We start from the raw sequence: 27,619 nt of genomic DNA, 5'->3' as shown, positions 1-27,619 counted from the left end.
CCATTCTGTGGCAGGTGTCCCACATATAAAATAGAGGAAGATGGACACAGATGTTAGCTCAGGGTCAATCTTCCTCAGCAAAAAGAGGAGGATTATGGGGCCAGCCCTGTGGCTGAGGGGTTAAGTTCACATGTTCCACTTTGGCAGCCCAGGGTTTCGCTGGTTTGGATCCTGGGTGTGGACATGGCGCTGCTCATCAGGCCATGCTGAGGCGGTGTCCTACATAGCAGAACCAGAAGGACCTACAACTAGAATATACAACTATTTACTGGGGGCCTTTGGGGAAAAGAAGAAAAGAAAAAAATAAAAGAAGATTGGCAACAGATTAACATCTCAGGTACCAGTCTTTAAAAAAAAAGAAAAGAGGAGAAGTGTCTGCGGATGTTAGCTCAGGGCTAATCTTCCTCGAAAGAAAAAGTCATTTGTCTTTTGTTTTGTTTATTTCCTTTTTTTTTTCCCCAAAGATTGGCACCTGAGCTGACATTTGTTGCCTATCTCCTTTTTTCCTTCTTCTTCTCCCCACCAAAGCCCCCCCAGTGCACAGTTGTATATTCTAGTTGTAGGTCCTTCTGGCTGTGCTGTGTGGGACGCCACCTCACCATGGTTGATGAGCGGTGCCATGTCCACGCCCAGGATCCAAACCGGCAAAACTCTGGGCTGCCGAAGTGGAGCGTGGGAACTTAACCACTTGGCCATGAAACTGGCCCCCAAACCTAGGTATTTTATTCTTTTCGATGCAGTTGTAAAAAAGCTTGTTTTCTTAATTTCTCTTTGATAGTTCATTGTTGATGTATAGAAATGCAACTGATTTTCATATGTTGATTTTGTATCCTCCAACTTTATTGAATTAATTTATTAGTTCTAAGTTTTTGGGGGAGTCTGTAGAGTTTTCTATATCTAATACCATGTTACCTGCAAATAGAGACGGTTTTACTGATTCCTTTTTATTTCTTGCTCCTGCCTAATTGTTCTGGCTAGGACTTCCAGTACTGTATGGACTAAAAGTGGTGAAAGTAGGCATCCTTGTCTTATTCTTGATCTTAGAGGAAAAGCTTTTAGCTTTTCACCCTTGAGTATGTTGTTAGCCGTGGGCTTGTCATATATAGACTTGCCTGATTTCTGATGAGAAGTCAGTCTGCTGTCATTTTTATCTTTGTTTTTCTCTATGTAATGTATCTTTTTTTCCCTCTAGCTGCTTTTTAAGTTTTGTCTTTTTATCACTGTTTTTCATTAATTGGATTGTGATGTGCCTTGGCATGGTTTTCTTAATGTTTTCCTGCTTGGGATTCATTGACCTTAGATCTGTGGGTGTATAGTTTTCATAAATTTGGAAATTTTGCATCCACTGTTTCTTCAAATATTTTTTTCTGTCCTTTCTTGATTTTTTTCTGGAACACTAATTACATGTTAGACCACTTAATATTGTCCCACAGTTCACTGACTTTTTTTTCTGTCTTTTTTCCTCAGTGTGTTTTGTTTTAGATAATTTTTATGATCGTGTCTTCACATTCACTGATCTTTACTTCCTAAGTCTGTAATCAGCTGTTAAACCCATCCAGGATACATTTCTTTTCTAGAAGTTCCATTTTAGTCTTATTTTTTTCCATTTCCCTCATTATGTTTCCTTTTATATCCTTGAGTATATTGACAATATTTGTAATAAATGGTTTAAGGTTCTACTAATTCCATTGTCTTTGTTATTTCTGGAACTGTTTCTATTGATTGGTTTATCTCCTGATTATGTGTCATATTTTCCTGCTTCTTTGCATGCCTGGTAATTTTTGATTGGATGCAGACATTGTAAATTTTGTGTTGTTGGATGCTAGATTTTTGTTCTGGTGTAGAATTAGGTAACTTGGAGATCAGTTTGATCCTTTAGAAGCTTGTTTTTAAGCTTTTTTATGCCTGGTCCAGCGTCCTTATTCTGGGGCTAACTCAGTCCCACCACTAAGGCCTGTCCGGTCTCTTCAGAAGACTGTACCCAATGCCCGCATTATTGTGAAGTCTCTCCACTCTGGCTGGGGCCTTGTGTGAGCTCTGGGAATTATTTGGATTCATTGGAAAAATCTAGTGATTTTTTTTTTCCCCCTGGCCTCAGGTTTTTCTCACACATGCACAGATTGGTACTCAGCCAAAGATTTGAAAGGACACCTTCGTAGATCTCTGGAGTTCTCTCTCTGTGCAGCTTTACCCTCGCTGGTACTCTGCCCACGAATTATAGCCACCTCAGCTTCCAGGAACTCCACCTCTGTCTCCTCAGCTCGGCTAGACCGCCAGGCTTGGTTTCACTCCCCACTCCCTGCATTGCAGCTTGGAAACTGCCTCCAGGCAGTAAACTGAAGCCATTTGTTTCTCTTCTCTCAGGGATAATAGTCCTGTGCTTCCTGTTGTCCAGTGCCCAAAATGGTTACTTCATATATTTTTTCAAGTTCTCTGATTGGTTACGGTGGGAAGTCAGTTCCTATAGTAGTTAATTCTTCATGGGCAGAAATGGGATGTTATGAATACTAATTTTTAGACATTTAGAGGTAGAGTCAATATTTAGATGCTTTTTAGGTGTTACCTAAACAATTCTTTCTCAAGTGCCTAAAAGTATCTCATTTCTCATTCATTATGGATTTAAAAAAAAAATTATAATCTCTCTTCATGAATGTTCTCTCTAGTCTGATCTTTGCTTAAGAATTTTCCCCCAACTGGACCGTGTTATTTGGAGGGTCATGGTTATAGGCTTTTGTTTGTTTACACAAAATACTTGCCCTAGTAATAATCTCTTTTGTTGACTATTTTTAAGTTAATCTTGAGTAGGAGGACAGGGGTAAAATTGGGGAACAATTTCTTATAGAGATTTTGGTAGAAAATATAAGCGTAAAAAATAATACGAAATTATTTCTTGGTGACCAATAACCATTGCCCTTTGCCTTTTTCACTTATATCTTGGAGAGCTTTTTTCAAAAATAATCTTTTTATTTTGGAATAATTTTAGATTTACAGAAAAGTTGCAAAAATAAAAATAGTACAAAGAACACGCATATATCCTATACCCAGATTCAACTATTGTTAACATTTTATCCCATTTTTTAATCATTTGTGCTATTTTCTCTATCTATCTATGCAATTCTATTTCTGAATCATTGAGGGTAAGTTACATCTATCATGTCCCATTACCCCTAAATATTTTAGTGTGTATTTTCTAAGACTGGTATATTCTCTTGTATAACTGCAATTTAGTTATTAACTTCTCATTTTTCTAAGAGCTGCACAGTAAAAATATGTCACAGTTTACCTAACTAGTTCTCTATTGATGGGGTTTTGTGTTGGGGGATAAAAGGCAGATAGAAGACAGCTAGGTAATGAAAAAACAGGGCTAGAAACAGTCTAAATGTCTCTCAACAGGAAAATGGATAAGATGTGAAGTCAGACAGTGACATTTTCAAACAGCTTTGAAACTGAATGAATTATGAGCAACAAGCTGCATGAATGAATCTAAGAAACATTCTGTTGAGTGTAAAAGGCAAGACTGAGAAAACTACATACAGCATACCATTTTTGTTAAGCTCAGAAAGAAGCTAACCTAAAGATGTTTATTTACATATATCTATGTGTATAATAAAATTTTTTTAAAAAGCAGGATTGTGATGAGCACAGTCTAGGATACTAGCTACTTCTGGGGGAGGAGGAAGGGGAGGGCTGGGGAAGTAGTGCACTGGTAGAGGCCCCGGTACTGGTAGTGTTCCAGTTCCTGAGTCCGGGAGTGGGTTCATGGGCGCTCATTTTATTATCAGGCTTTATAGTTTACAGATACATTACATGTATTCTTTTGTATGTTTCAAGATTTTAAAGGCAGCTGGAGGATGTAGTCTAAATAGAATTTATGAAACAGAGGAGTAAAAGGCAATATGTGTTGCTTGGGTTTGTTTGTGTATGTCTTGCATCCCCAACTACTCTTTGGGAGCTGGGACCATATTTAATGCTTATGTTTTATTATCCATAAGACCTAATGTAATTCTGTATACATGGTAAGGACTCAGTCTGTGTTTATTGAGTAAGTGATTTGAAATAGCTAAAACACAGAATAAGTTTAAATACTTTGTTTTCAGGAAATTTCAAATTGATCTGTTGGGGAGTTTTTTCTACATAAGTGGGAAAATTCCAGACTGCTTCTCATGTACTTATTACATAATATACCAGGAGGCCATTAAATAGTGGCATTTGGCTGAAAAAATAAAAAAGCATTCTATGAATATTTTAGTGATAAATGTGTAAGGAATATAACTTCTGCTTATAAGCAAGGACATTTAAAAAGGGGAGTTATGGGTGTGTCAGTATCACTCATGAAAACCAGTGTGTGAAATAAATAATCTTATCAGTTAACTTGTACTGTTCAGCAATATACTGAAACCAATAGTGAATTATACCAGACAGAACCTGTATGTGAGGCTACATTAATGATACTTCTTTTAGGAGAGTCGTACCTTGTATTTGGGAAGTGAAGCAGTGATTTCATGTGGATTATCTGTGATTCAGTTTGATCCTGGCCCAGCACCCGCAGCACCCTGCATGCTCAGCCCAGGCCTCCCCTCACCTCTGCTTCCCAGAACTAGGTTTTAGGTTAGCCTCAAGAAAGCCGAATGATGGCAAAGGTCAGTCTGCTGCAAAAACAATCACGTAACTCTTCCAGAATCAAGTAGAAATTATTTGGGGTTATCTACTTTTCTGGATACCAGCTTTTTTTTTTTTTTTAAAGATTGGCACCTGGGCTAACAACTGTTGCCAATCTTTTTTTTTTTCTGCTTTATCTCCCCAAACCCCCCTGTACACAGTTGTATATCTTAGTTGCAGGTCCTTCTAGTTGTGGGATGTGGGACGCTGCCTCAACGTGGCCTGACGAGTGGTGCCATGTCCGTGCCCAGGATCCGAACCCTGGGCCGCCGCAGCGGAGCGCGTGAACTTAACCACTCGGCCACGGAGCCGGCCCCTGGATACCAGCTTTTATTCTTCTTTGGTACAGATACGTGAAATTTGAACATAGCTATGCAACAATCAGCAGACTGTTTGGAGAACAGACACATCTTAAGAAAGAGGACGCCAGTACGTTTTTCCCAGCTCTGATGCTGGGGCCAAAACAAATTACTGTCTCCTGTTCAGTTGGCAAGGTCTCATTGGTCATCAATTCATAAATTTGTTTTTGTTCATAAGGTTTGTCCTTGTGCAAGTCGACAGCATGTTTTTAAAATGTCTCATCCACAGGACCAAGACCATATTTCACATATGGTGTTCACCACAAATTTCAGAAGACTAGAGTTTGAACATAAAAAAGTATTTTTAGTTACTACATGGTAGATTTACGACCATTAAGGTATTTCTAGTAGACTGAAAACGTGAGGTGAACTGTTTTGTGAATCTTATGTATTACTACATGTGGAATTCATCTTATCCTCCTCCATAAATAATATATTCCAGTGCTGTGTCATTACTTCTGACATTGCTTTTATTCCTTATTAATTTTCCTTTGTAATAGAAAGTCTTGGATTAACAGGTGCTTGTCGTATTAGCTTTTTCTCAGCTGAATCTTGGCTTCAAAACAACAATAAGGATAAGTAAGGGTGAGGCAGTGTACTCAATTTTTTTTTTTTTTTAATAGCTAAGCAGGAAGTTCACCTCTGGCAGGGTATTGTAATCAGGTTTATCACAAGAGCCTGCTGTTGTGTAACAGAAACTCTAGCTTGTCCCTACCTGTCTTAAGGCATTGCTTCATGAAGGAAAATAAACTCAGTGGAAATTTGTGAAATTCAATAAAATACTTTCCCAAGCACTCCATTTTTAATGCATGCTAGAACAGTTTATTATAGCCTTGTGGTCTTTTAAAAAACCTATTAACCTTGTGATTTCTTACTGTCGTAATTAAATGAATCTGTATCACTCTAGAAGCCCTGTGTCGTATTTACTGTACCTCTCAGACACATCTTCAGCCACGACTGGTAGTAGTCCACATTCCCTCCCTTCTCCCCCGCTTTCTCAAGAAAGGGGGTGTCTTCAAATGACTGTTTATTTAATTGACAGGCAGCTTTTCTTCATTGTATGCTTTGCTTTTGCTCACAAAAGTGCATTCACTATTCCATAGTATGTTGAAACTTTTAAATGGAAACAGCTTTTCATTAACAAAGGAAGCATTTTCTTCCCTCCTTCCATGTCTTTGCTTTCTCCTCTAAGTCTTGGCTTCTTCAGCAGCTGTACCTCCACCAGAAATGACAAAAGGTGCAATTGTTCTAGGAGATGGCGGTGAAGATAATGCCAGTGGAGTTTTGTGTGTGTGGGCTGCTGGGGACTGTTTTTCTTCTGTGTTTGGTTTGGTTTTGTTTTTGTTATTCCAGAAAGTTGAGCACACCTTAAAACGAAACCAAAAAAAAAAAGAAAAAACCTTTAAAGACCCTTAAACCTTTATCCTAGGTGAACTATTTCTTTCCCTTACGTTGTTCTGGTAGTATTTAAGTGGGCCCCTCTGACCCAATAACAACAAATCTGACAAAACTCACTTAAAACATAGGGGAATGGAATACAGAATACAGAGAGTATTGATGTGGTTTGTTTTCTCTTTCTGAGCAGGCCGTGAGATTGAATCTTCCTGCCATTACCCTGACATAAGAGCAAAGCTCAGGAGAGAAGACAGGTGTGCAAATTAGATTTTAGTATTTCCACCCATCTCCTTTTTCTGAGTTGTGAATATCCCAACACCAGTTAGATATCCTTTTCATTTTACTTCCTTCCTTAATTTGAAGATAACCTCCTTTTTCTGCCTCTGCCTCTTCTGCTGCTTTATTTTTGACTCAGTTTCTGGAGTATGGTGCTGGTTCAAAGCATCATTTACTTCTAGCAAAAACCTTTCAGTTCATCTGGTAGAAGAAACTGAAAATCTAGTCTCTTTCAGGGACACCGTCTCTATACGGAATACCAAATAATCAAATCACTAGATACACTTGTCTCTGTTACAGACATAATTCATTCTGCCAGTTCTTACAGACAGTAGGGCTACTTTTCTCTTTTCAGCCTTGATTTTCTTTATTTTTATATATTTTAAACCCACAGACCAATTTCTAAACAGATAATGTGTAACGTAAACATTATTCCACCATGGTCCTTGACACTGTTTCTATATCCTCTCGAGAATTAGTCATTTCGTCATCCCTCACTAGACTCAGCAAGAAAGGATAAAGAGGAAACTGGAAATTCATTCTGTAGTACTTCACAAGTATTTTGAATGTTGATCAACAACATTCTAATCTTCTCTCTGAGTGAGTAAAAAGAAAAGATGTAATGCTAGTCCAGCCTAACCCACTGAGTGGCAGTTTGCCACAATGATTCATTTTGCCTTGGAGCAATCCTACACCTTTGAAACTAGGTCCCTGTTGGTTGAGGGAAGAAAAAGACTCCTCCAGAGCTGTCAGTCACTTATGAAGCACCTCCAAAGAAAGGTCGTACTAGATCAAGTTTTAATACACCCGAAGTCTTCAAACTTTACTCTGGATTTGTTCACCATCTTACTCTGTAGGCCCCATGTAGCTTTGGGGATTGTTTGTGCAATCATTGTTAGAATAATAGTCTGACAGGTTTAAAATCTACCTGAGGGAAATTAGGGCGAGTGTAATGATAACAGGTGTTCTCAGTTTTCCTCACTCCCACTCCTTCCAGAATTATTACTGCCAGACGGCATGAATAGAAACCAGCTGATGTTTTCTTTTGTTCTTGGCCTCCCACATCTTACCCATCGCTGGAATTTGTGGTTGCTCTTTGCTTTTCAAGCTTATGGAGTAAAACCATCTGAGGGTCTCTTCTAGGCTGCAAGAAAAATGAAGATGGGAAGCCACTGCATTTTATGTTTTTGCATAGGAATATCCTGGAGAGCTTGTTTAAACTACAGGTTCTTAGACCCAGTGTGAGAGATTGATTCATTAAGTCTGGTGTGGGATCTAGGAATATGCTCTTTGTGTGTGTGAGAGGAAGATTCCCTCTGAGCTAACATCTATTGGCAATCTTCCTCTTTTTTTTGTTTTGTTCTGTTTTTTTTTTTTTGCTTGGGAAAGATTAGCCCTGAGCTAACATCTGTACCAATCTTCTTTTATTTTGTATGTGGGATGCCTAGAACAGCATGGCTGATGAATAGAGTAGGTCCACACTCGGGGTCCAAACCTGGGAACCTGGGGCCGCTGAAGGGGAGCACGTGGAACTTTAACCACTTGGCCACGGGGCTGGCCCCTTAGGAATATGCATTTTTAAGAAGCATCTTGCAAGTGATTCTGATAGGGATGATGCTTTGAGCAGTGCAGACTCGTCTTATCTCTCTGCCTCTGTCTTTCTTTCTGTTGTTATTCCATCTTGTTCTACACAACTCTTGTTCCACAAGAGATTTGAGGTACAGTTAGACAAATTAGCAGATAATCAAAGGGCCAGTATAAAACAAATGTTGTTATACCTTACTAAACATGCAAAGTTTTAATCAGGATTCTGAGCGTCTTCTTATTCTACTTAATACAGCAGGGATTCCACACACCAAATGAAAATACCGTAAAATATCTAGTGGCTTCTATGAGACCCTTCTCTTGGGTGTGTTCTATACATGAATGCACTTTCTAAAAGTCAAAATAAGACTATTCTAACAGTCATTAAATGTTTAATTATTATGTGATAGTTAGCATGTTTTAGCATCTTGTCAAAATTAAAGCCTGATTCCCCTCTCTGGGCTAAGGACAATGGGATAGAAACAAAAATGTTTCACTATGGTCTTAGTCTCTAAAACAATGCTAAGTAATAATGCTCCCAGCCTTCTGCCGAAGGTCAGAGACTTTGCTGAGCCAGCAGTGCGGGCCCCCCGGACTGGCCTGATTTGGTTGGAATGGGAGCAGATGTGTAGGGAAGTTAGTCCATAGCCAAAGCCTGTAGGGACAGTTGGGCCACCACCTCAAGTGATGTGGGAGGCAGAAGGCAGCATTCTGATCCTTTTGATGACGTTGTGTGCAGCAGAGAGAGCATGCAGTGGTGATGTCCAGTTATAACTCTTACCTCATTTGAGGCGCTATGAAGATCCCTTTCAGTCTTACACTAGAACCATTACATGGTAATGAGCCTAATTTCTGGACAGAGAGGCCCTGAGCAAGAGATTTGGCAGGTATTATATTTTCTTTTTGCTGAGTATATTTTGTCTTTTGGGAAAGGCAGACCCATATCTTGGTGTTCCATATTTAATAGTTACAGTTTAATAATTCCATCCTCACCCCAAATGTATGTTTCTATTGCTAAGATCTTTTATATAAGATAAAGGTAGATATTAGCAAGTAGTATAGATTTTAGATGGTTGTAGATTTTATATATGTTGGATTTTTTTAATCTGCAGCTTTATTATTATGACCCCTAAGATGACCTTCTAATTATGACCTCTCTAATATGTTGGGAATTTTTTCTTTAGGCAGATGTTAATTAGGTTCCTTTTTTATACTTTTTAAAAATTGTGGCAAAACACGCGCAATATCAAATTTACCATTGAAACTATTTTTAAGTGTGCAGTTCAGTGGGATTAAGTACATTCACATTGTGCATCCATCCCCACCATCCATCAGACCTTTTTCATCATCCCAAACTGAAACTCTGTGCCCATTAAACACTGACATCCCATGACCCCTCCTCCCCGCCCTGAGGGCCACCGTTCTGCTTTCTGTTTCTATGGCTATTCTTGTACCTCATCCAAGTGGAATCATACAACATTTGTCCTTTTGTGTCCAGCATATTTCATCTAGCATAATATCTTTAAGGTTTATTCATGTTGTAGCATAGGTCAGAATTTCATTCCATTTTAAGCCTCAGTAATAGTCCATTGTATGGATAGACCACATTTTGTTTATCCATTCCTGCATGGACATTTGGGTCGTTTGCACCTTTTTGCTATTGTGAATAATGCTGCTGTGAACATTGGTGTACAAATATCTGTTAGAGTTGCTGCTTTAACTTCTTTTGGGCATATACCCAGGAGTGCAATTTCTGGATCATATGGTAAGTCTATGTTTAATTTCTCGGACCATTGTAATATGTTTTTGAATGTTTTTTTTTTTCTTACGAAAGTAATATATTCAGAATGATTAAAGGGAATGTAGAATATAATGAAATGTATGAAGAAGGGAATAAAAATCATCCACAATCCAATTTCTAATGGATGGCATTAACATCTGGTATTTTTGATTGTCTTATTTAATGTACATAACATATTTGCAAAATTAGGATTGAAGAATATGTACAAATTTGTCTCCTTTTTTTTTTTTTTTTTTAAAGATTGGCACCTGAGCTAACAACTGTTACCAATTCTTCTTTTTTTTTTTTTCTGCTTTTTCTCCCCAAATCCCACCGGTACATAGTTGTATATTTTAGTTGTGGGTCCTTCTAGTTGTGGCATGTGGCATGCCGCCTCAGGACGGCCTGATGAGCGGTGCCATGTCCACGCCCAGGATCTGAACCAGGAAACACTGGGCCGCCGAAGCACAGCACATGAACTTAACCAGTTGGCCATGGGGCCAGCCCCTCTCCTGCATTTTTAAACTCAAAGTTGTGCTATGAATATTTTCCTAAGTTATGGAACAGCCTATGAAAACACTTTTTAATAGCTGCTTAATATGTATGCATGTACTATACAGCTAACATAGATGTCCAGTAATAAGGAAATGATGGATTCATAGAGGGGAATATTTTCCAGTCACTCAGAATGGTATTGTTATAGGCTATCTGTTGACATTAGAAAATATTCACAAAATATAATATTAGGTGAAAATGCAGGAGACGAAACTATATATATCTAATTCACCTTGTACAGAGGTTTTCAGGAACTTAGCCTAAGAGCCATGTAAACTATTAGAGATTTTAGTGGGAGAGTGACGTATCAGATTTGCTTTTTAAAATACCACTCTTGCTGCTAGCTTCAAAGAGGCAAAAGCAGATATGCGGATATCAGTTAGGAGGCTGGTAGCCCAGATCTGGGGTGATGGAGGCTTAGAGCAGGGAAATAGTAGTGGAAGTAGTGAGAGGTAGCAGCAGTCAATACACAGTTTTGAGGTGGAGTCAACAGTCTGTGTGGATGTGGTGTGTGAGCAAAGGGAGGTATCAGGGATGATTCCTCAATGTTCGGCTGTGGTGACTGGGTAAGGAACACTGATGGAGGGTACAATTTGGAGGTGTGGAAGATGAAGTCAGTTTGGAATATGTAAGTTTGACGTAGTGGAGAGAGATCCAAGCAGAGATGTCAGAGAGGCTGTTGGATTTAAATCCCAGTGTTATAAAAATGGATCTGCCTGTCCACCAAGAGCCTAACAGTGGCTTTCTCTAAGTTGTGAGCAATTTTTATTGTCTTTACTATAGTATATTTCATAAATTTTCTATAATGATCGTGTATTATTTTTATAATCAAATTTAAATATTGCTTAAATATATTCATCATGGCATTATTTATACTAGTATAAAATTGGAGACAACTTAAGTTTATAACAATGATAGAAGACTGGTAAGAAAATAAGTAAAATGATATTGAAACCCTGTAGCCACCATTTAAAAAACGTCTTCAATATTATGCAAAAGAAAAAGTCAGTCTGTTTAAAAATAAATGAAGTTTTAAAAAGTAAAACCTACCATACTGAATCGAGACTTGGAGAATCTATAATGTTTTGTCAACTCTAATATAGTTATGTAGATTTGCGTTATTAATAGTTATTTTATTCTGAGTTCGTATGTGAAAGAATGGTGGCCTTTTTGTCACCAGATATTTAGTTTGACATACCCACTTTTAGTGTGGACATTTTGAAAATACATTAAATCTTTTTTAGCTCACCGGATTCCTTTTGATTAATGACCTTACAATTGCTTGTTAGGAATTCGTATCTATTAAATTGGCTTTTTGAGATTACTATTTTTCTAAGGGGAACTTTACTGCTCTAGTGTTTTGTTTGCAGATAAAAGTACCTAAGTACATCTCCTACCTGCATTTTTTTAAAGGATTAGGGTTGCCTTAAATCTTGTCGGTCATGTTAAAATTGTCTTAACTTGAAAAGATGCTTCAAATTCTGTACAAAGTGAAGCAGATGTCTAAATGAGTTAATTTTATAAAGAAAAAAGACAGTTTCCTCCCAAAGGTCACGGAAAATTTGTTTTCTTTTTTTCTCTTTTAAATTTACAGGTTAGAATTTACAGATTAAAGTACTATATGAATAGTGTTTTAGTGTACAAATAGAATTACTCTATCTTAACATTTAAAAAAGACTTAAAAAGGTTATATTGTTACTTTGGATTGACAGAATTATATTCTTCAGCTATGGATTAATCTTATGTTAATAATATAGCATAAACTGAAGGCCTTTTTCTCCTAGTAAAACTCAAGAGTTTAGATATTGAAGTAGTGGTATGAAAATATACTACAGTAGTCTCCCTTTATCCAAGGGGGATATGTTCCAAAACCCCTATTAAGTGCCTGAAACCATGGGTAGGACTGAAACCATGTTTTTCCTATACATACATTCAGAACAGCATGGATACACTAGGCAAAGAGATGATTCTCCCAGGTGGGATGGAGCAGGTTGGCATGAGATTTTATCACGCTACTCAGAATGGCATGCAATTTAAAACTTAGGAATTGTTTATTTCTGGAATTTTTTCATTTAGTATTTTCCGACCTCGGTTGACCACAGGTAACTGAAACCGCAGAAAGTGAAACCGCGTATAAGGGGGGACTATTATACAAAGAAGATTATAGCTTTACAATCAAAAATAAAGTCAAGCATAATTATAAGTTGTAGAAATTGACAGTATGATTGTTTTCTGTAAGCATACCACTGTACCATTGTAAAGCATTTCCTTGTGCTTTATAATTGCGTGTGAGCTGAATTTAACAAAGTAAAATTCAACAGAAATATTCATTCCTTCAGTTGGCTCCCAAACACATTCATACATTTAGAAGATGGGCAAGACATGATGACTGAGCAGTGTTCTCAAAACCAGCTGGGGGTTTAATTGACTTTAAACTCAAATTGGGAAAGAGGTTTTCACTGAGAGTATGGAAGAACTTTTTAATGATTAGACCTGTTAAAAATGAAACAGCCTACCTTCGGGGAGGATATTGAGTTCCCATCACTGGAGACTTACAAGAAGAGCCAAACCTGGGCCTGCTCGGGGTCTGGTGAAGTTGGACCATATACTTCTAAAGGTCTTTCCAACTCTGAATTTGCCAACTAGACTGTGTCTCCTGCAAAATGATGTGTGAAGCAGTTCTGTTATACAAAATAGTTTGGTTAACTGGTGTTTTTCTTTTCTTGCCACTTTTTTATTTTTACTTTTTATTGAGGTAAACTAGACATACAGAAAAGTAAACATATCACAAATGTGATGACTTTTCACAACCTGAATCCATGCCGAAATTGAAAAACAACATTACTAGCACCCCAGAAGCTCCACCCTTGTGCTCACATCTAGTCCTTACCTCCCCCTACCCCAAGAGTAACCATTCTCCTGACTTCTAACGGTATGGAAGCTTGGTGCTGAGTTGCCGAGTTTTGTACTTTATGTATATGGACTCATTCTCTTTTGCATCTGGCTTCTTTATGTCAACATTATGTTTTGAAGATTCATTCATATCGTTGCTTGTAGAGCATTCATTTCTTTGCTATATAGTGTTTCATTTTGAGATTATATCGAAATTTACTTATCTTTTCTATCATTGATGGCATTTGGATAGTTTCAAACTTGGGGCTTTTACAAATGATGTTGTTATGAACATTCTAGTACATGTCTTTTTGTGGACATGCTTGCACATTTCTGTTGGGTATATGTAGCTAGGAGCGGATATTGCTTTGTCATAGAATGTGCACATGCTCAACTTTAATAGATACTGCCAAACAGGTTTCCAAAATGTTTGTATTCAGGCCCAATTTTAAGAGGGTCCTACCAATATGAGAAATGTTAGTTTTTCTGAAATCCCAGAAGCCCTTTTTTTTTAAATCTTACTTGGGATACTTGATAATTTTCTATCTTGTACTATAGTTATTTTATCTCCTTTTCTAGATGATAAACTCCTTGAAGGGATTGTTTTATTCATCTTTATATTTCCCAAAGTACTTTGCATGGAATAGACTAAATTTGATAGTTTTATTTGAATGGATAAGTAATTGAGGAAAAATTATATGTAGTATTAATGTCAGGAATGTTTATAAATTGCAAAAATATAAATAGCATACCCAATAAACTACGGGGATGATCTTAAAGTGCCGAACAGAATTAATGTATTGATATTAGCTCATAGATTTTTCTGAAATCTATTAAAGAATCTTATATGCTACTATGTGGGAGAGTTTAGTATGAAATTGAATTGTGGATTTTTAGCTATTAGACTTAAACCCTGGTGTTATCTCCCACATAGAAGCATGTGAATAGTATGCAACAGTGAACTAAATTTGTTAGCTTTGAATTTGAAGATTAATGAGAGGGTGCTGGTAATGAAGGGTGAGAGGGAAGTTGTGTTTTAGAACAGTTATGACAACGTTGTAACTCCAGTTGGGTCACAGCTTTGTCCCTTCCCCCAGATTCCTCCATGACTGGCAAGAAGGACTGATTTTACTGTATCATGGGTAAGGCCAGTAAGAGTTTTGTGAGCCAAATAGAATTTCAGTAGCTTCTTAATTTAGTGTTAATACTTTTAAAACTGCTAAGTTAGGATATTAGGGATTTATGGGTGGTTTCCCCTTCATGCTTTTCTCCACATTCCAAATTTTATTCAATGAGTATATATTATTTTTAAAATCAGAAATTTTTAAAAATAATTTATGTTGCAAAAATTGTTAGCTTGACTGTCTCTCTTTTATTTCAGTCTTGGCCTAACTATGAGGATATCTATAAAAAAATGATTGAAATTGCCACATTTTTAGATTTGCCACGTTTTCCAGACATAACTGAAGACTGCTATCTTCATCCAAACATGTTGTGTCTGAAATACTTGATGGAAGTCAATCTCCCTGGTAAGTGCGTGGTGTATATGGTGAGGATACTTTTACCTGCTAGAATTATAATGAGCAAAATGTAGAATCCTCTCAAATGACAGACTATTAGAGCCACCTGACAGAGTCCATAGTAACATAAAGCTTAATTTCAAAATCCTTTCTTAAAGTACTTCAGGGGCTGGCCCTGTGGCCGAGTGATTGAGTTTATACACTCTGCTTCGGCAGCCCAGGATTTCGCTGGTTTGGGTCCTGGGCCCGGACCTAGTACCGCTCATCAGGCCATGCTGAGGCGGCGTCCCACACAGCACAACCAGAAGGACCTGCAACTAGAATGTACAACTATGTACTGGGGGGCTTTGGGGAGAAGAAGGAAAAATAAATAAATAAAATCTTTAAAATATTTCAAACCATTTAAGATAGTTAAAAAGACACTGTTCAGAAATAAAGACTTCTATTTTGATGTGAGGGATGTGCCTGAGAGAATATATTTGGTTTTTACAGTAAGTTTGCCAACTGCGAGTAAAGTAAATGTTTCAGTATGTGTTTTTATGAGCTAGGCGCCCCCTCCCCCGTCTGGAAAACAGCATTTCTTTATTTGCGTGAAGCATGATTATTACATAATGAATTTTAATTTTTTAATTATAAATAATAGTAACATAATGCTATTTCTGGTCCCTAAAACAAGTGGAGATCAAAGGCTGGTAGGATCACAATAAAGTCTTTAAGGCCAGGAAACAGAATGTGAGAGAGCCTCACTACACCTTGCTCACAATGTACCAAGACACAGTAACCCGATGGGGTCTGCCCATGGAATCCAGGCCTGAATTTCCTGCTGAACTAGAAATGTGAGGAATTTGGGACTTTTAGTCATAAGAGAAAATACAAATATGGTGTAACGATACTATTGCTTGAGCAATATCAGAAATGTGATTGAATACATTTTTAGTAGGAAAGGAAAATACATGTTATGAAAAAAGTAATATACAAAACTGTGCAGTATAATTTTAACTGTAAAAATAAATATATACTAACATATATACACAAATGTAAATATTGTCTATAATTTAAAAATATTTTTTAAAAAAGGAAAAAAACACTTCAAATGTGTGTGTCTCCTGTTGAGATCACAAAAGTCGCTAGCTATTTGATTAAGATTCCAGAATTTGGAAAGTCTGATTTCTGCATTTTAACATGTTGCATAGGTCAGAATTACTCTTTTGGATTTTGTTTTTTTGATTTACTTCTTTTTTTCTTAACTGAGGTATAATTGACTTATAACATTATATTAGGTTCATGTATACAACGTAATTGTATACATTGCAAAATGATCACCACAATAAGTCTAGTTAATGTCCGTCACCATACATAGTTACAAAAATTTGGTTTACATCTTTGATGGTTCTTTCAAAACACGGAAGGTTGCTGTGTTCTCTCATGTACTCCAAAATCTTGAACTTATAAAGGGAATACTAGATTATGGCAGGAATACCAGGAATTACCAAAATATAGCTGACACGGGCTGGTTTATGGCAAATGTCTAGCTCATGTGGTTGCCATTCAGCAGTGAGAGGGTAGTAGTATTTTCTGGCCAGTGTGTGTAGTTTGATCGTATTTCTCACCTAACTCTTCCTGAGAATAACAGGTAGAATTAAATCCATTATAATATGCAAAGAGACATCATCTGATATTTATTAAGTGCCCTTTTTTTCTCCCCAAAGCCCCAGTACATAGTTGTATGTCCTAGTAGTAAGTTATTCTAGTTCTTCTATTTGGGACCCCACCACAGCGTGGCTTGATGAGTGGTGTGTAGGTCTGTACCCAGGATCTGAACTGGCGAACCCTGGGCCGCCCAAGTGGAATGCATGAACTTAACCACTCGGCCAGAGGGCTGGCCCATTAGAACCAGGATACAGAAATTTCACTTTACACAGAGTGTTCAATAGAAATAATTTGAAATATAGAAAAAAATGTATACATAAATGTTATCAACCTTCTTATTTATAATACTGAAAAATCAAAAACAACTTAAATATCCAGCAGAAAGGTATAGTTAAGTAAACAGTGGTATGTATATTCAGTGGAACATTATGCATTGTGCAGCTTTTTTTTTTTTTTTTTTTTTGTGAGGAAGATTGGCCTTGAGCTAACATCTGCTGCCAATCCTCCCCTTTTTGCTTGAGGGAGATTGTCTTTGAGCTAACATCCATGCCAGTCTTCCTCTATTTTGTATGTGGGACACTACCACAGCATGGTTTGATGAGTGGTGTGTAGGTCCATGCCTGGGATCCAAACTGTTGGACCCCAGGCTGCCAAAGCAGAGCACACGAACTTAACCACTATGCCACCGGGCCAGCCCCATATGCAGCTTTTAAAATCATGTTTGTGAAGAGTTCATAAAAATATGGAAGATATTTGTGTTATAGTGAAAAGTGAAATAAGCCAAATTGCAAAATTAGATATAACCATAACCACAGCTACATAAAATGAAAATATTTGTAAAAATATTGGAAGTAAATATACCAAAATATTAAAGTGCTATTTATAAGTTATGATAATGCATTTTTTCCTTTCTTCTACCCTTATGTATAATAATTGTCCTATATTGAGTTTATATTACTTAAGAGTGGGAGGAAAACAATAAACAAAATAGAGCTACAAATTGAGATATGAAAGTCTCTGCACCTTAGGATTTAGCTTGTAAAATGTGACATTGATTTGCAAACTACCCATAAGATTATAAGAAGACCTGGGGCCAGCCTGGTGGCACAGCAGTTAAGTGCACACGTTCCGCTTTGGTGGCCCGGGGTTTGCCGGTTTAGATCCTGGGTGTGGACATGGCACCACTTGGCACACCATGCTGTGGTAGGCGTCCCACATATAAAGTAGAAGAAGATGGGCACAGATGTTAGCTCAGGGCCAGTCTTACTCGGCAAAAAGAGCAGTTAGCTCAGGGCTAATCTTCCTCAAAAATAAAAAATATATATATATATAAAATAAAATAAAAAAAGACCTGTAGGATGTCACCATTTTTTAAACTTACAAATTTTGCCTTCTACAGTGCCATCAGTTCTGTTAATCAAAAAGAGGAGACCTGTGTATTTGGCACTTTCACAAAGAGAGGTTTTAGGGTTTTCAGAAAGCTAAAAGTGGTTTTAAGCATGCTGGGACAACAAATGCCCCTCCTTTGTGGCTTTCCGTGTGACCGTGTAGTCTCTGGAACGAGGCAGAAGGGTTTCAGCAAGCATGTCACACACACCCTTCTGAGTAAGCATTGCCTCTTTGATGGCTTTGAACGAGCTCCAGACGCTTTTTCTGGTATCGTTCCTCATCCTGGGACTGCCAAGTCTGCTAGAGAGGATTTCTGGCAGCTTTCACAGTCATGTTTAAAATTTTTGGATAACTTTAGCACTTCCAAAGTGCCTCCATATACATTCCCTCATTTGTGAAGGTGGAAAGGGAGGGGAAGTGGGTGTTTTCATTTACAGCTGAGACAAGATGGGGCTCAGTGACACCTGGCTGGTAGATGGCAGACTGCATACTTACAACCCAGTCTTTCCATTCCACAGCTAGTGTTCTTTCCACGTTATCCTCTGGTTCAGGATCCTGCACTCCTTAGTTTTTCTCCACTGTCCTTTCTTCCTTTCTCATAATTTCTTCCATTTGCTTTTTTATTACTTTGTACTTTTGGTATAAGAGAAGCAGTTTAAGATACTAATTTTAAAAGAAATAGGGGAAACATTTTTCAAGAACTGTCATTCTTTATAGTAGTAGTATGGTTTTGATTTTTAAATTATCTGAGAAGAAACTAGAGCCTCTATAACCAAATATAATATACAAAATTTTAGCGACTGTATTTTAAAATTAATTTTTTCCTGTGTTTTAAGTGTATGTGTGTGAAGGCAAGAATCCTACCTGTTACGCATTTTTCTGGTTTCCTCCATTGTAGCAGAATGTCTTGCACATAGTAGGCATTCAGTAAATGCATGTTGAATTAAACTTAATTTTGTATCTTATGATCTTTTTGTACCTGAATGAAGCCCATGAGTAAATTCAGATGGAATCTGTAAGTTAAAATTATCTTAACAATTGTAAGTCCAAATTCTGTATCACACAGATACCACCTACCTCTCTCCATTCAACACCAGACTGAACTGTTTGCCTGTCCTCAAAGCATCACCTCATCTTTGTCATGGTCCTGATCATATTGCATTCTGATTATTTACAGTTATTAAATAATAAGCTCCTTGAGGAAAAGGGCTATGTATTTATCTTCAGTACCCAGGACATAGTTGCTCAATAAATATTTTTTTGAAAGAATGAGTAAAAGCCAAGTGAAAACTAGCTAAATTATTAGAACCTAGTAGACAAATAAAAATATTTTGATGCCATACTTTGAATTATCATTGTTATGTGTTTCTATATCTGTGTGAACAAAGCATTTTTTTTAGCAGTGGAGTTTCTTTACTTAAACATTTCAAGAAAGAAATTGGTTTTATATTTTACTCATTCTTCACCAAAAAGATGTAGGTAACACCAATTATGTATAAGTTGCTGCAGTTAGGAAGACAAATAGATCAAGACTGAGTCGTCGCTCAAGTTGAGAGAGACAAAGAAGTGCAGCCTTAACAGCACGCAGTCGGTCAGCGCTGGAAGAGCTGCTCACGCGTTCAGAATAGGCTGAGCAGAGGCGGAGGGTCTTACAGGTGCTCTTAGAAGCAGTGATTGGTGGGACTGAGCTCTGTGAGATGAGTAAGAGTCCGCCCAGCAAAGCCTGAGGTGAGAAATGGGGAAAAGAAATGGGCTTTCTAGGCAAAGGGGCAAAAATAGTTGAGTAAAGCATCTAGAGGCCAGTGAGAATCTGGCTTGTTTGGGCAACTGTGGCAATCTATTTGGGCTGGGAGCTAAAAGTTTTAATGGGTTAGTGAGAGCAGGGGAATGAGATGATTAGATTAAGCAGCTTCAGACCAGAGGAAGGAAGACCAGTTATGAGGGTGAACTAAGGAGCAACAGTGGGGAGGGAGAAAAGTGGATGGATTTGAGAGCAGTCAGCATAATAGCTCACACTGATTAAGTGCCCACGGTATGCCGGGCGCTGATCTCGGTGCTTTAGGCATATTAATTCATTTAATCCTCACAATAACTATGAGGTAGGTACTGTTGTTATTCCTGTTTTATACAGATGAAAAAACTGAGGCACAGAGAAGTCATGTAATTTGTCCAAGGTCACAGAGCTAGTGAGTGATGGAGCAGGGATTGCCAGCCAGGCAGTTTGGTTCCCTAGTCTGCTCTTAACCACTGTATTGTATGCGACTTTGGGTGTAGAGTCAGCAGGGTACGGGGACAGAGTGCATGTAGACGGTGCGGTTCAAATCAGCACAGTTTAGTCTGCTCTTAACCACTGTATTGTATGCGACGTTGAGTATAGAGTCAGGGTACGGGCACTGAGTGCATGTAGGAGGCTCAGTTCAAATCAGCACAGTTTATTATACTCTTACAGGTAGTAGCCATTCTACAGGAAATGAATGAAAATAGAATGTGGCACATGTTAGGTACTTAGATTAATGAGTAAAGACATTTGTTTAGTGATTTAAAGTTTTCAAAGTATGTTCACTTGTACTATCTTATTTAATCTCAGTTTATCCTCACCATAACGCATTTGACAAGCGAAGAACCTGAGGTTAAGTGACTGTAATCACAAAGCTAATGATTGCAAAGCCTGAATATAGTCCCTAGGTTTTCTGGTTCCAGGTCCTACCTTATTCAGCCTCAACTAGTAGATGCAGTCTCTGCTGAGCATATAATCTCTTTGGAAAAGCAGTACATCTAGTTAAGCACACATTGAAGCTTCCAGTGTGCTAGCCAGGGTGCCAGCCAGTGAGTGAGTGCACATTCCTGGAGAAGCTCTTGGTCTTACGGGGAGTGAGTTTCAGGTAAGCACAAATTACCGCAGGAACAAGACGAGAGACAGGTATGAACCAATAGGAAACTGTTCCATGGCTGTGTGTTAGGTGCCAAGATGTATCCTATACATAGTTGTGGTTTTAGGAGTTCAAAGTAGGAAAAGACATGCCTTGCCAAGATCCTACTGTTAGTTTCTCTATACGAGTATCATCCTTTGATTTATTTTATTCACAAAATGTGTGTCTCTGAGTTCTAGCTTGGTACTGTGGTTTAAGAGGAAGCTTATCTTATGGATATACACTTTAGTATGGTCTGATTAGCAAAGAATTTAATTCACATTTTACTCTTTTGTTCTTCAACAGACGAAATGCACAATTTAACCTGCCAAGTGGTAAAAATGACTGGAATAGGAGAAGTGGATTTTCTGACCTTTGATCCAATAGCTAAAATGGCAAAAACTGCTAAATATGATGTACAAGCTGTAGCTGTCATTGTAGTAGTATTGAAGCTGCTGTTTTTATTGGATGACAATTTAGAATGGTAAGTGTATGTCAGTTTTATGAGGAAAAAATTGTTTTGTTTTAACCTATTCAGAGTAAAGGAATCTGTGTTATCTCAGTAGAAAAGAGAGACACTCAGTTGTTCCAGGACATTGACTAGTAGTGACAGTTAGTTCTTACATAATATTTTGACTCAGCTAGTTGTCAGAGATTTCATTCTACCTTAGAAAGTTGTTTGTGTCATGTTTTATTCCTCTTTTTTAGGTAGATACGTGTGTCTCTCATTGCTCCACTGATTCCTAAGTTTTAAATCATCAGACACAAATCCTAAAGAATTATTTAGCACTTTGTCTGTATGCCTTTAGGCTCCTGGCACTATATGTCTCTCAAAGATTATTTTGGAAAGTAAAGGAATCTTACAGTGTTACCCCTCCCAAATGCCAAGAAAGAGTGGCGGTATTTATAGTGTCTTCTTCCCTGTTTCAGTGATTGCTTCTCCATTAAAATTTAGCATCAATTTCAAGTACTGTTGTATACATTTCTTTCAGAAGAATTCAAAATTTGTCTTCAAATAAGTGATTTCTAAATAAATTGACTTGTTTATTGGTATCCCCAGGTCTTTGTCTAATATTGCTGAGAAATATAATGAAAAGAACAAAGAAGGTACTTAATTTTTTTGTCAATCAAATTCAAAGTGATTGTAAATAAAGGATTAAAAGATAACAATAAAGTAGGAAAGAAACTTTGAAAAATATACACATACACCTACACATATGTATACACTTATACATACGTATGTATACAAATTGTACCTTATACTAGGATTATATTTTCATGTAGTTATCCAGTTATATCTCTAGGCTATGAAAAAACTTAAGTGACTTTCTACTATGTGTAAAGACCAGCCTGCTTTTTTATTCCCAGCTTCTACTCACTCGCCAGACCAGACATGAACTTACTGGCACTTTGTGACTGTACCCTCTATTCTAGCGCCTTCAGTCCTGCCTCACACTGGTCCTTCTACCTGAAATGCTCGTTCCTTGTTACCCCCCAGCTCCGTCAATCCGTGGCAAATCTGTCTTCATTCTTCAAGATGCAACATGAATACCCTCTTCTCCCTTCTCTTCACACCCACTCCGCACCTCACCTCTTCCCAAATCAGAACTAATCACTCCTGCCACAACCACTCCTGTCCAAACTTCTATAAGGTGGTTAGGACATTGAATTATAACTAGTGGACCGAGTATGTCCATCCTTGTTAGGTTGTGAATATTTGTAAAGTGCTTAGAAAAATATTTGATGTGTAGTAAGTGTTACATTAATGATGGACAGACAGACAGGTAGATTGTGAGCTTCTAGGGGGAGGGGCCATATCTTTCTTACTTTTTTTTTTTTTTAATATATCTTTAGTATCTAACATAGTGATTGGCCTGAGAGCAACTCAGTAAAGTTTGGTAAATACATGAATTCTTAAATTCAATTCCATTTTCCTGATATTCTCACCAGGATTTATGTTCACTGTTGGGGGGGTTGTAATTTCAGCTTTATTGAGGTATAATTGACATACAATTGTAAGATATTTAAAGCATACATTGTGGTGCTTTGATATGCCTGTACATTGTGAAAGGATACCCCCCATCTAGGTAATTAACACATCCATCACATTACATGTTTATGTTTATTTTTTTTGGTGAGAACATTTAAGTTCAACTCTCTTTAGCAAATTTCGTTTATACGATACAGTGTTGTCAGCTCTAGTCCCCATGTGTCGCATTAGATCCTCAGACACTGTTCATCTTATAGCTGCAAGTCTGTGCCCCATACCCACCTCCCCTATTTCCCCCTCCCCCAGCCCCTGGCAACCACTTTTCTACTCTCTGTTTTTATGAGTTTGACTTTTTTAAAGGTTCCATTTATATGTTTATTGGTTTTAGGAGCTTGGGTTTAATGGTAACAGCCAGTGTGTGTTCTTTCCAGAGTATGTGCAAAAATCCTTCTTTCTGCACATTGTTTCAGGTCGGCTTCCGCACAGACTGAAAGGTTGAACAAGATGTCTTCTAGTACCCCTTCTCATGCTAAAGGCTCACCATAGACTTTGTAGACATTTAGGGTAAACGGTGCTTTGACATGTCTTCCCTGTGATCCTCAAAATAAATGTGTGCTGTCCGCAGGGCAGGGATTTGTCCCCATTCTCTCTGCTCCCCTGCTGTGCACTGTCCCCTGCCCCACATCACTGATGAGGGGCTTGTGGTTTAGAGAAGTTGTGACTTACTTAAGGTCAAAGAACCTCGAGTTCTATAAATCGTTAGTTTTCCTCTGTCCTTACAGCTCTGTTGGTATTTGCCTCTGCTCTTTGGCTGTATGGCCTACAAGGCCATATTGGGTTAAGTGATAATTATGTCAGCCAGTTGAAAAGATTTTTAACTAGACATCTTGAAGGAGAATATGTTCATTAAAGAACATATAAAATCAGGCTTTCACTCAGCCATCTTCCTCCTGTCAGCCTTCCTTCTAACTCCCTCTGTCTGTAATCCTGTTTTCTGCTTTACCTTTCATTTCATTTTTTTCCTCCCTACTCTTCCTGAGCTCCCGTATGGATTGAATAAAGGGGTGAGGAGTGAAGTTTTGTACTTGACTGCATTCAGTTCTGTTGTCTCTCTAACGTCGACATCTTGAACATACATTCACACCAGCTGTCCACTGCTGTCCACTTTCTTATCTCCAGATTCTTTGGATTTGGGTTAGGATTAGGAGGAACAAGAAAAGGAGCTGATGAAACTGGAAGTCTGGATTCAGCTGCTATAGTGCCATTTCACATATTTATCTATCATTTGTACCTTAAATCATGAATTCTGACTTACTGGAGTACCACCATATGCCAGGCACTGTGCTGGGTGTTGAGTTGGGAGGAAGAGGACTGATTGTGTAGTGACAAACAAAATATGTCTTCTGTTCTCAAGGAGGTAATAGTCAAATCTAGGAGAAGCAGACATATAAAAAGCCAGCTTCAGTATAATCTGGTTAGGGCCACGATATAGGTAGGAACTCAGAGGAGAAGTCGTATTGGAGTACGGAGACAGTGACTCCCTCTGTAATTCCAGGGGCTATTGTACAAATGTTAATTATGTCAGTGGGTGAAGACTCAAGTGAACAATGTATATTATTATAATGTGACGTATTTGGTTAATAATCATGGATTTCGTTTCTTTCAGATAAGCCATGGTTTGATTTCAGAAAATGGTACCAAGTTATGAAGAAATCTCTTGATGAGAAAAAACAAAAATGGGAGGAAACCAGGGCAAAGTATGTTCTCTCTTCTAGTCTTAGATTCATCTACTTTATTTTCAAGTCTGTTACTCTACATTTGAAAGCTGAAGTTTCATCAGTATAGACTCATTGGCATTATGACATTTTTCGTAGAAATATTAGCCCCTATATTCTAGTTAACGTTTTTATTTTTTACATTACTATTAACTAAACTCCAGATTTTGTTTGGATTTCACTAGTGTTTCCATTAATATCCTCTTTCTGTTCCAAGATCCCACCCAAGGTACCACAGCGTTCTTAGTAATTAACTTCTTATAATTTGCGTGAGTCTCACCTGCATTTCTGATGCTTCTCCCTCTTCTCCTCTTTCAACATTGGTCATCTCCCATCTATGCTTTCCAATATTACAAAGATTACAAATGTCAGCCTGTCACATTTGTAACTGGAATGTTCCCTCCAAATAAAGATGCCTATAAAAGTCAAAACAAAGGAAAGCAGAAAGAGTAGATTTAATTCAGTCTCTCTCATTATTTGACTCTGAACTCTCATTCCGATGTAGGTCTGTTGTGGTAGAGTGGGAAGAGCACAGCTTCAGAGACACACAGCGCTGGGTGTGAATCCTGAATGCGTTACAGACTAGCTATGTGACTAGGCAAGCTGCTTAACCTCTTAGCCTCAATGCACTGAAATTTAGTTTGCTTATAAATTTTCAGTGACATTACATCTTATAAAATATAGAGTAGATTTCTATCGATCACTGATTTGAACAGTTTTATATCCTTAGAACTTTGAGTCTCTATGAGACTTTGAAGAAAAAATTAACATCTTTGTATTTTGCATAAATTTACAGTAACACTCGTTTGAGCAAGTAATTTTGTATCCTTTGAAAAAAGCAAGGTTCCTCAAATTAGTTAAAATGATAATTCATTCAATTCTAGTTTCCTTATCAATAAAATAGGGATAATAATGCCTGCTTTATACTCTTAAGAACTAAATTTCAATTTTCACAGAGAACTAGACTATTTTTTCTCTAAATATAAGGGAACTTTTAAATAGAGAAACAGCAGACTTACAGGGATGAATAAAGCCACTGTGGGGAAGAGGATCCTTGCCAAAAAGGAGAGAAGAGTAACTGTTTGTCACTCTTCATGCCGATACACATGATGAAGGAGAAGTGGGAGGGGAACTTCTGACAGCTCATGGACACCCAGGAAACTGAGTCCTTCCTCTTCCTTGTCCCAGAAGGAATATCTCTTTAGTCATTTGGTCTCAGTGGGTACAAGAGTGGCAGCAAGAAGAGAAGTTTGTTCTGTTGTCTTAGGTTATCTTGGAGAATCAGCTGTTGGGCCTTCCTCTTTATGGTGCCAGCTAGGGTTGTCCTGACTGATGCTGAGAGGCTAGGTCTTCAGGGGCCATGCCACTCAGGTGTCTCAGTGGTGACTAGGCATTCATTAGCTCACACCAGGCACCAATTTACACTTCAAGCATAGCTATTAGAGCCCAAATTCCTATTGCAGTGTTATAATCAATTGCACATCTAAGACTTACTGACTTTTAGCTACTTTAAGAAAAAATTTACTGATCAAAGAAAGTATGTCTAGTTTCAAAATGGCATTTTCCCGGGAGACACCAGGTCCCAGGGAGGAGATTGTCCTGGGGCTCCACGACCAAGATGCTACTTCATAAAGTATATGCTTTGTGCTAAGAGAGATAACATATGTAAAGTAGTTCAAGAGACACTGTGGAGAGAATGAGAAGCCATAGGCTGGGAGAAAGTATGTGTAAATCACGTCTGATAAAAGATTTGTATCTAAAATATATAAAGAGTTCCCATACAATAAAAAAAACAAGCAGACAACCCAGTGTTTTAAAAGGCCAAAGAGTTGAACAGATACTTCACGAAAGAAGTTGTGTAGATGGCACATGAAATGATGCTCAATATCATTAGTTAGTAGGGAATTGCAAATTAAAACCACAATGAGGTAGCATTACATACCAATCAGAATGACTAAAAACAAACAAAATACTGACCATACCAAATGTGGGGATGCAAAATGGTACAGCTGTTTTGGAAAGTTTGGCAATTTCTCCTAAAGTTAACATACATTTATTTTACTACCCCATAGTTTTCACTCCTAGTTTTTTGTTTTGTTTTTTGTGGGATTTTTTGGTGAGGAAGATTGGCCCTCAGCTAACATCTGTTGCCAATCTTCCTCTTTTTGCTTGAGGAAGATTGTTGCTGAGCTGACATCTGTGCCCATCTTCCTGTATTTTGTATGCGGGACACCACCACAGCATGGCTTGATGACTGGTACATAGGTCCCTGCCCCGGATTCCAGCTGGTGAGCCCAGGCCACGAAGTGGAGCACACGAACTTAACCACTATGCCTCCGGGCCGGCCCCCGACTCCTAGATATTTACTCAAGTGAAATGAAAACTTAAGTTCACACAAAAATCTATATATGAATGTTTATAGTGGCTTCATTCACAGTGACCAAAAACCGGCAACAACCCAGATGCCCTTCAGCTGGTGAATGGATAAACAAACTAGTATGTCTGTACAACGGAATACTATTTGGCAATAAAAAGGAACAAACTTCTGATAGATCCAACAATATGAATGAATCTTAAATGCATTATGCTAAATGAAAGACTCAAAAGGTTACATGAGGTATGATTCCATTTATATGACATTCTGGAAGAGGCTAAACTCTAGGGACAGTAAAACAGATCAGTGGTTGCCTGAAATCAAAGGACTGGAGATTGGAGAGGGGTTGACTATCAAGAGGCACGGGAGATTTTTGGAGTGAGGGAGCTGTTCTGCATATTCATCCTGGTGGTGACTACAGAACTACGTGTTTGTCAAAGCTAGCAGCACTGTACACTGAACGGGGAATTTTACTGTATGTAAATTATACCTTAATTTTTAGCAGTGGAGAA

The 27,619-nt window shown here is 37.9% G+C and overlaps 1 protein-coding gene and 1 long non-coding RNA gene across 9 annotated transcripts in view; one reads left to right on the top strand and one right to left on the bottom strand.

The window, feature by feature from the left end:
* Nucleotides 1-27,619, top strand: part of TAF1B (TATA-box binding protein associated factor, RNA polymerase I subunit B) — a 73,148-nt gene that overhangs the window by 32,643 nt on the left and 12,886 nt on the right. For all 6 annotated transcript variants that reach the window (XM_070573260.1, XM_008517570.2, XM_070573258.1 and 3 more), the window contains 4 exons: nt 14,882-15,029; nt 21,275-21,452; nt 22,029-22,075; nt 24,625-24,715. In XM_070573260.1, the coding sequence (XP_070429361.1) occupies nt 14,882-15,029; nt 21,275-21,452; nt 22,029-22,075; nt 24,625-24,715 (464 nt within the window). The remainder of the gene's footprint in view (nt 1-14,881; nt 15,030-21,274; nt 21,453-22,028; nt 22,076-24,624; nt 24,716-27,619) is intronic.
* Nucleotides 22,934-27,619, bottom strand: part of LOC139075610 (uncharacterized) — a 28,577-nt gene continuing 23,891 nt past the window's right edge. For 2 of the 3 annotated variants that reach the window (XR_011526209.1, XR_011526212.1), the window contains 2 exons: nt 25,014-25,149; nt 23,309-24,388 (listed from right to left, as the gene is read on the bottom strand). This is a non-coding gene — a long non-coding RNA (uncharacterized lncRNA). Of the gene's footprint in view, nt 24,389-25,013; nt 25,150-27,619 lie in introns of all 3 variants that reach the window. The other variant, XR_011526210.1, reaches the window with a different exon arrangement.

Source organism: Equus przewalskii, chromosome 14 (genome assembly GCF_037783145.1).
Source record: "Equus przewalskii isolate Varuska chromosome 14, EquPr2, whole genome shotgun sequence".
Taxonomy (NCBI): Eukaryota; Metazoa; Chordata; class Mammalia; order Perissodactyla; family Equidae; genus Equus; species Equus przewalskii.
The sequence above is the reverse complement of the archived record's forward strand: the minus strand, read 5'-3'. Positions and strand labels throughout refer to the sequence as shown.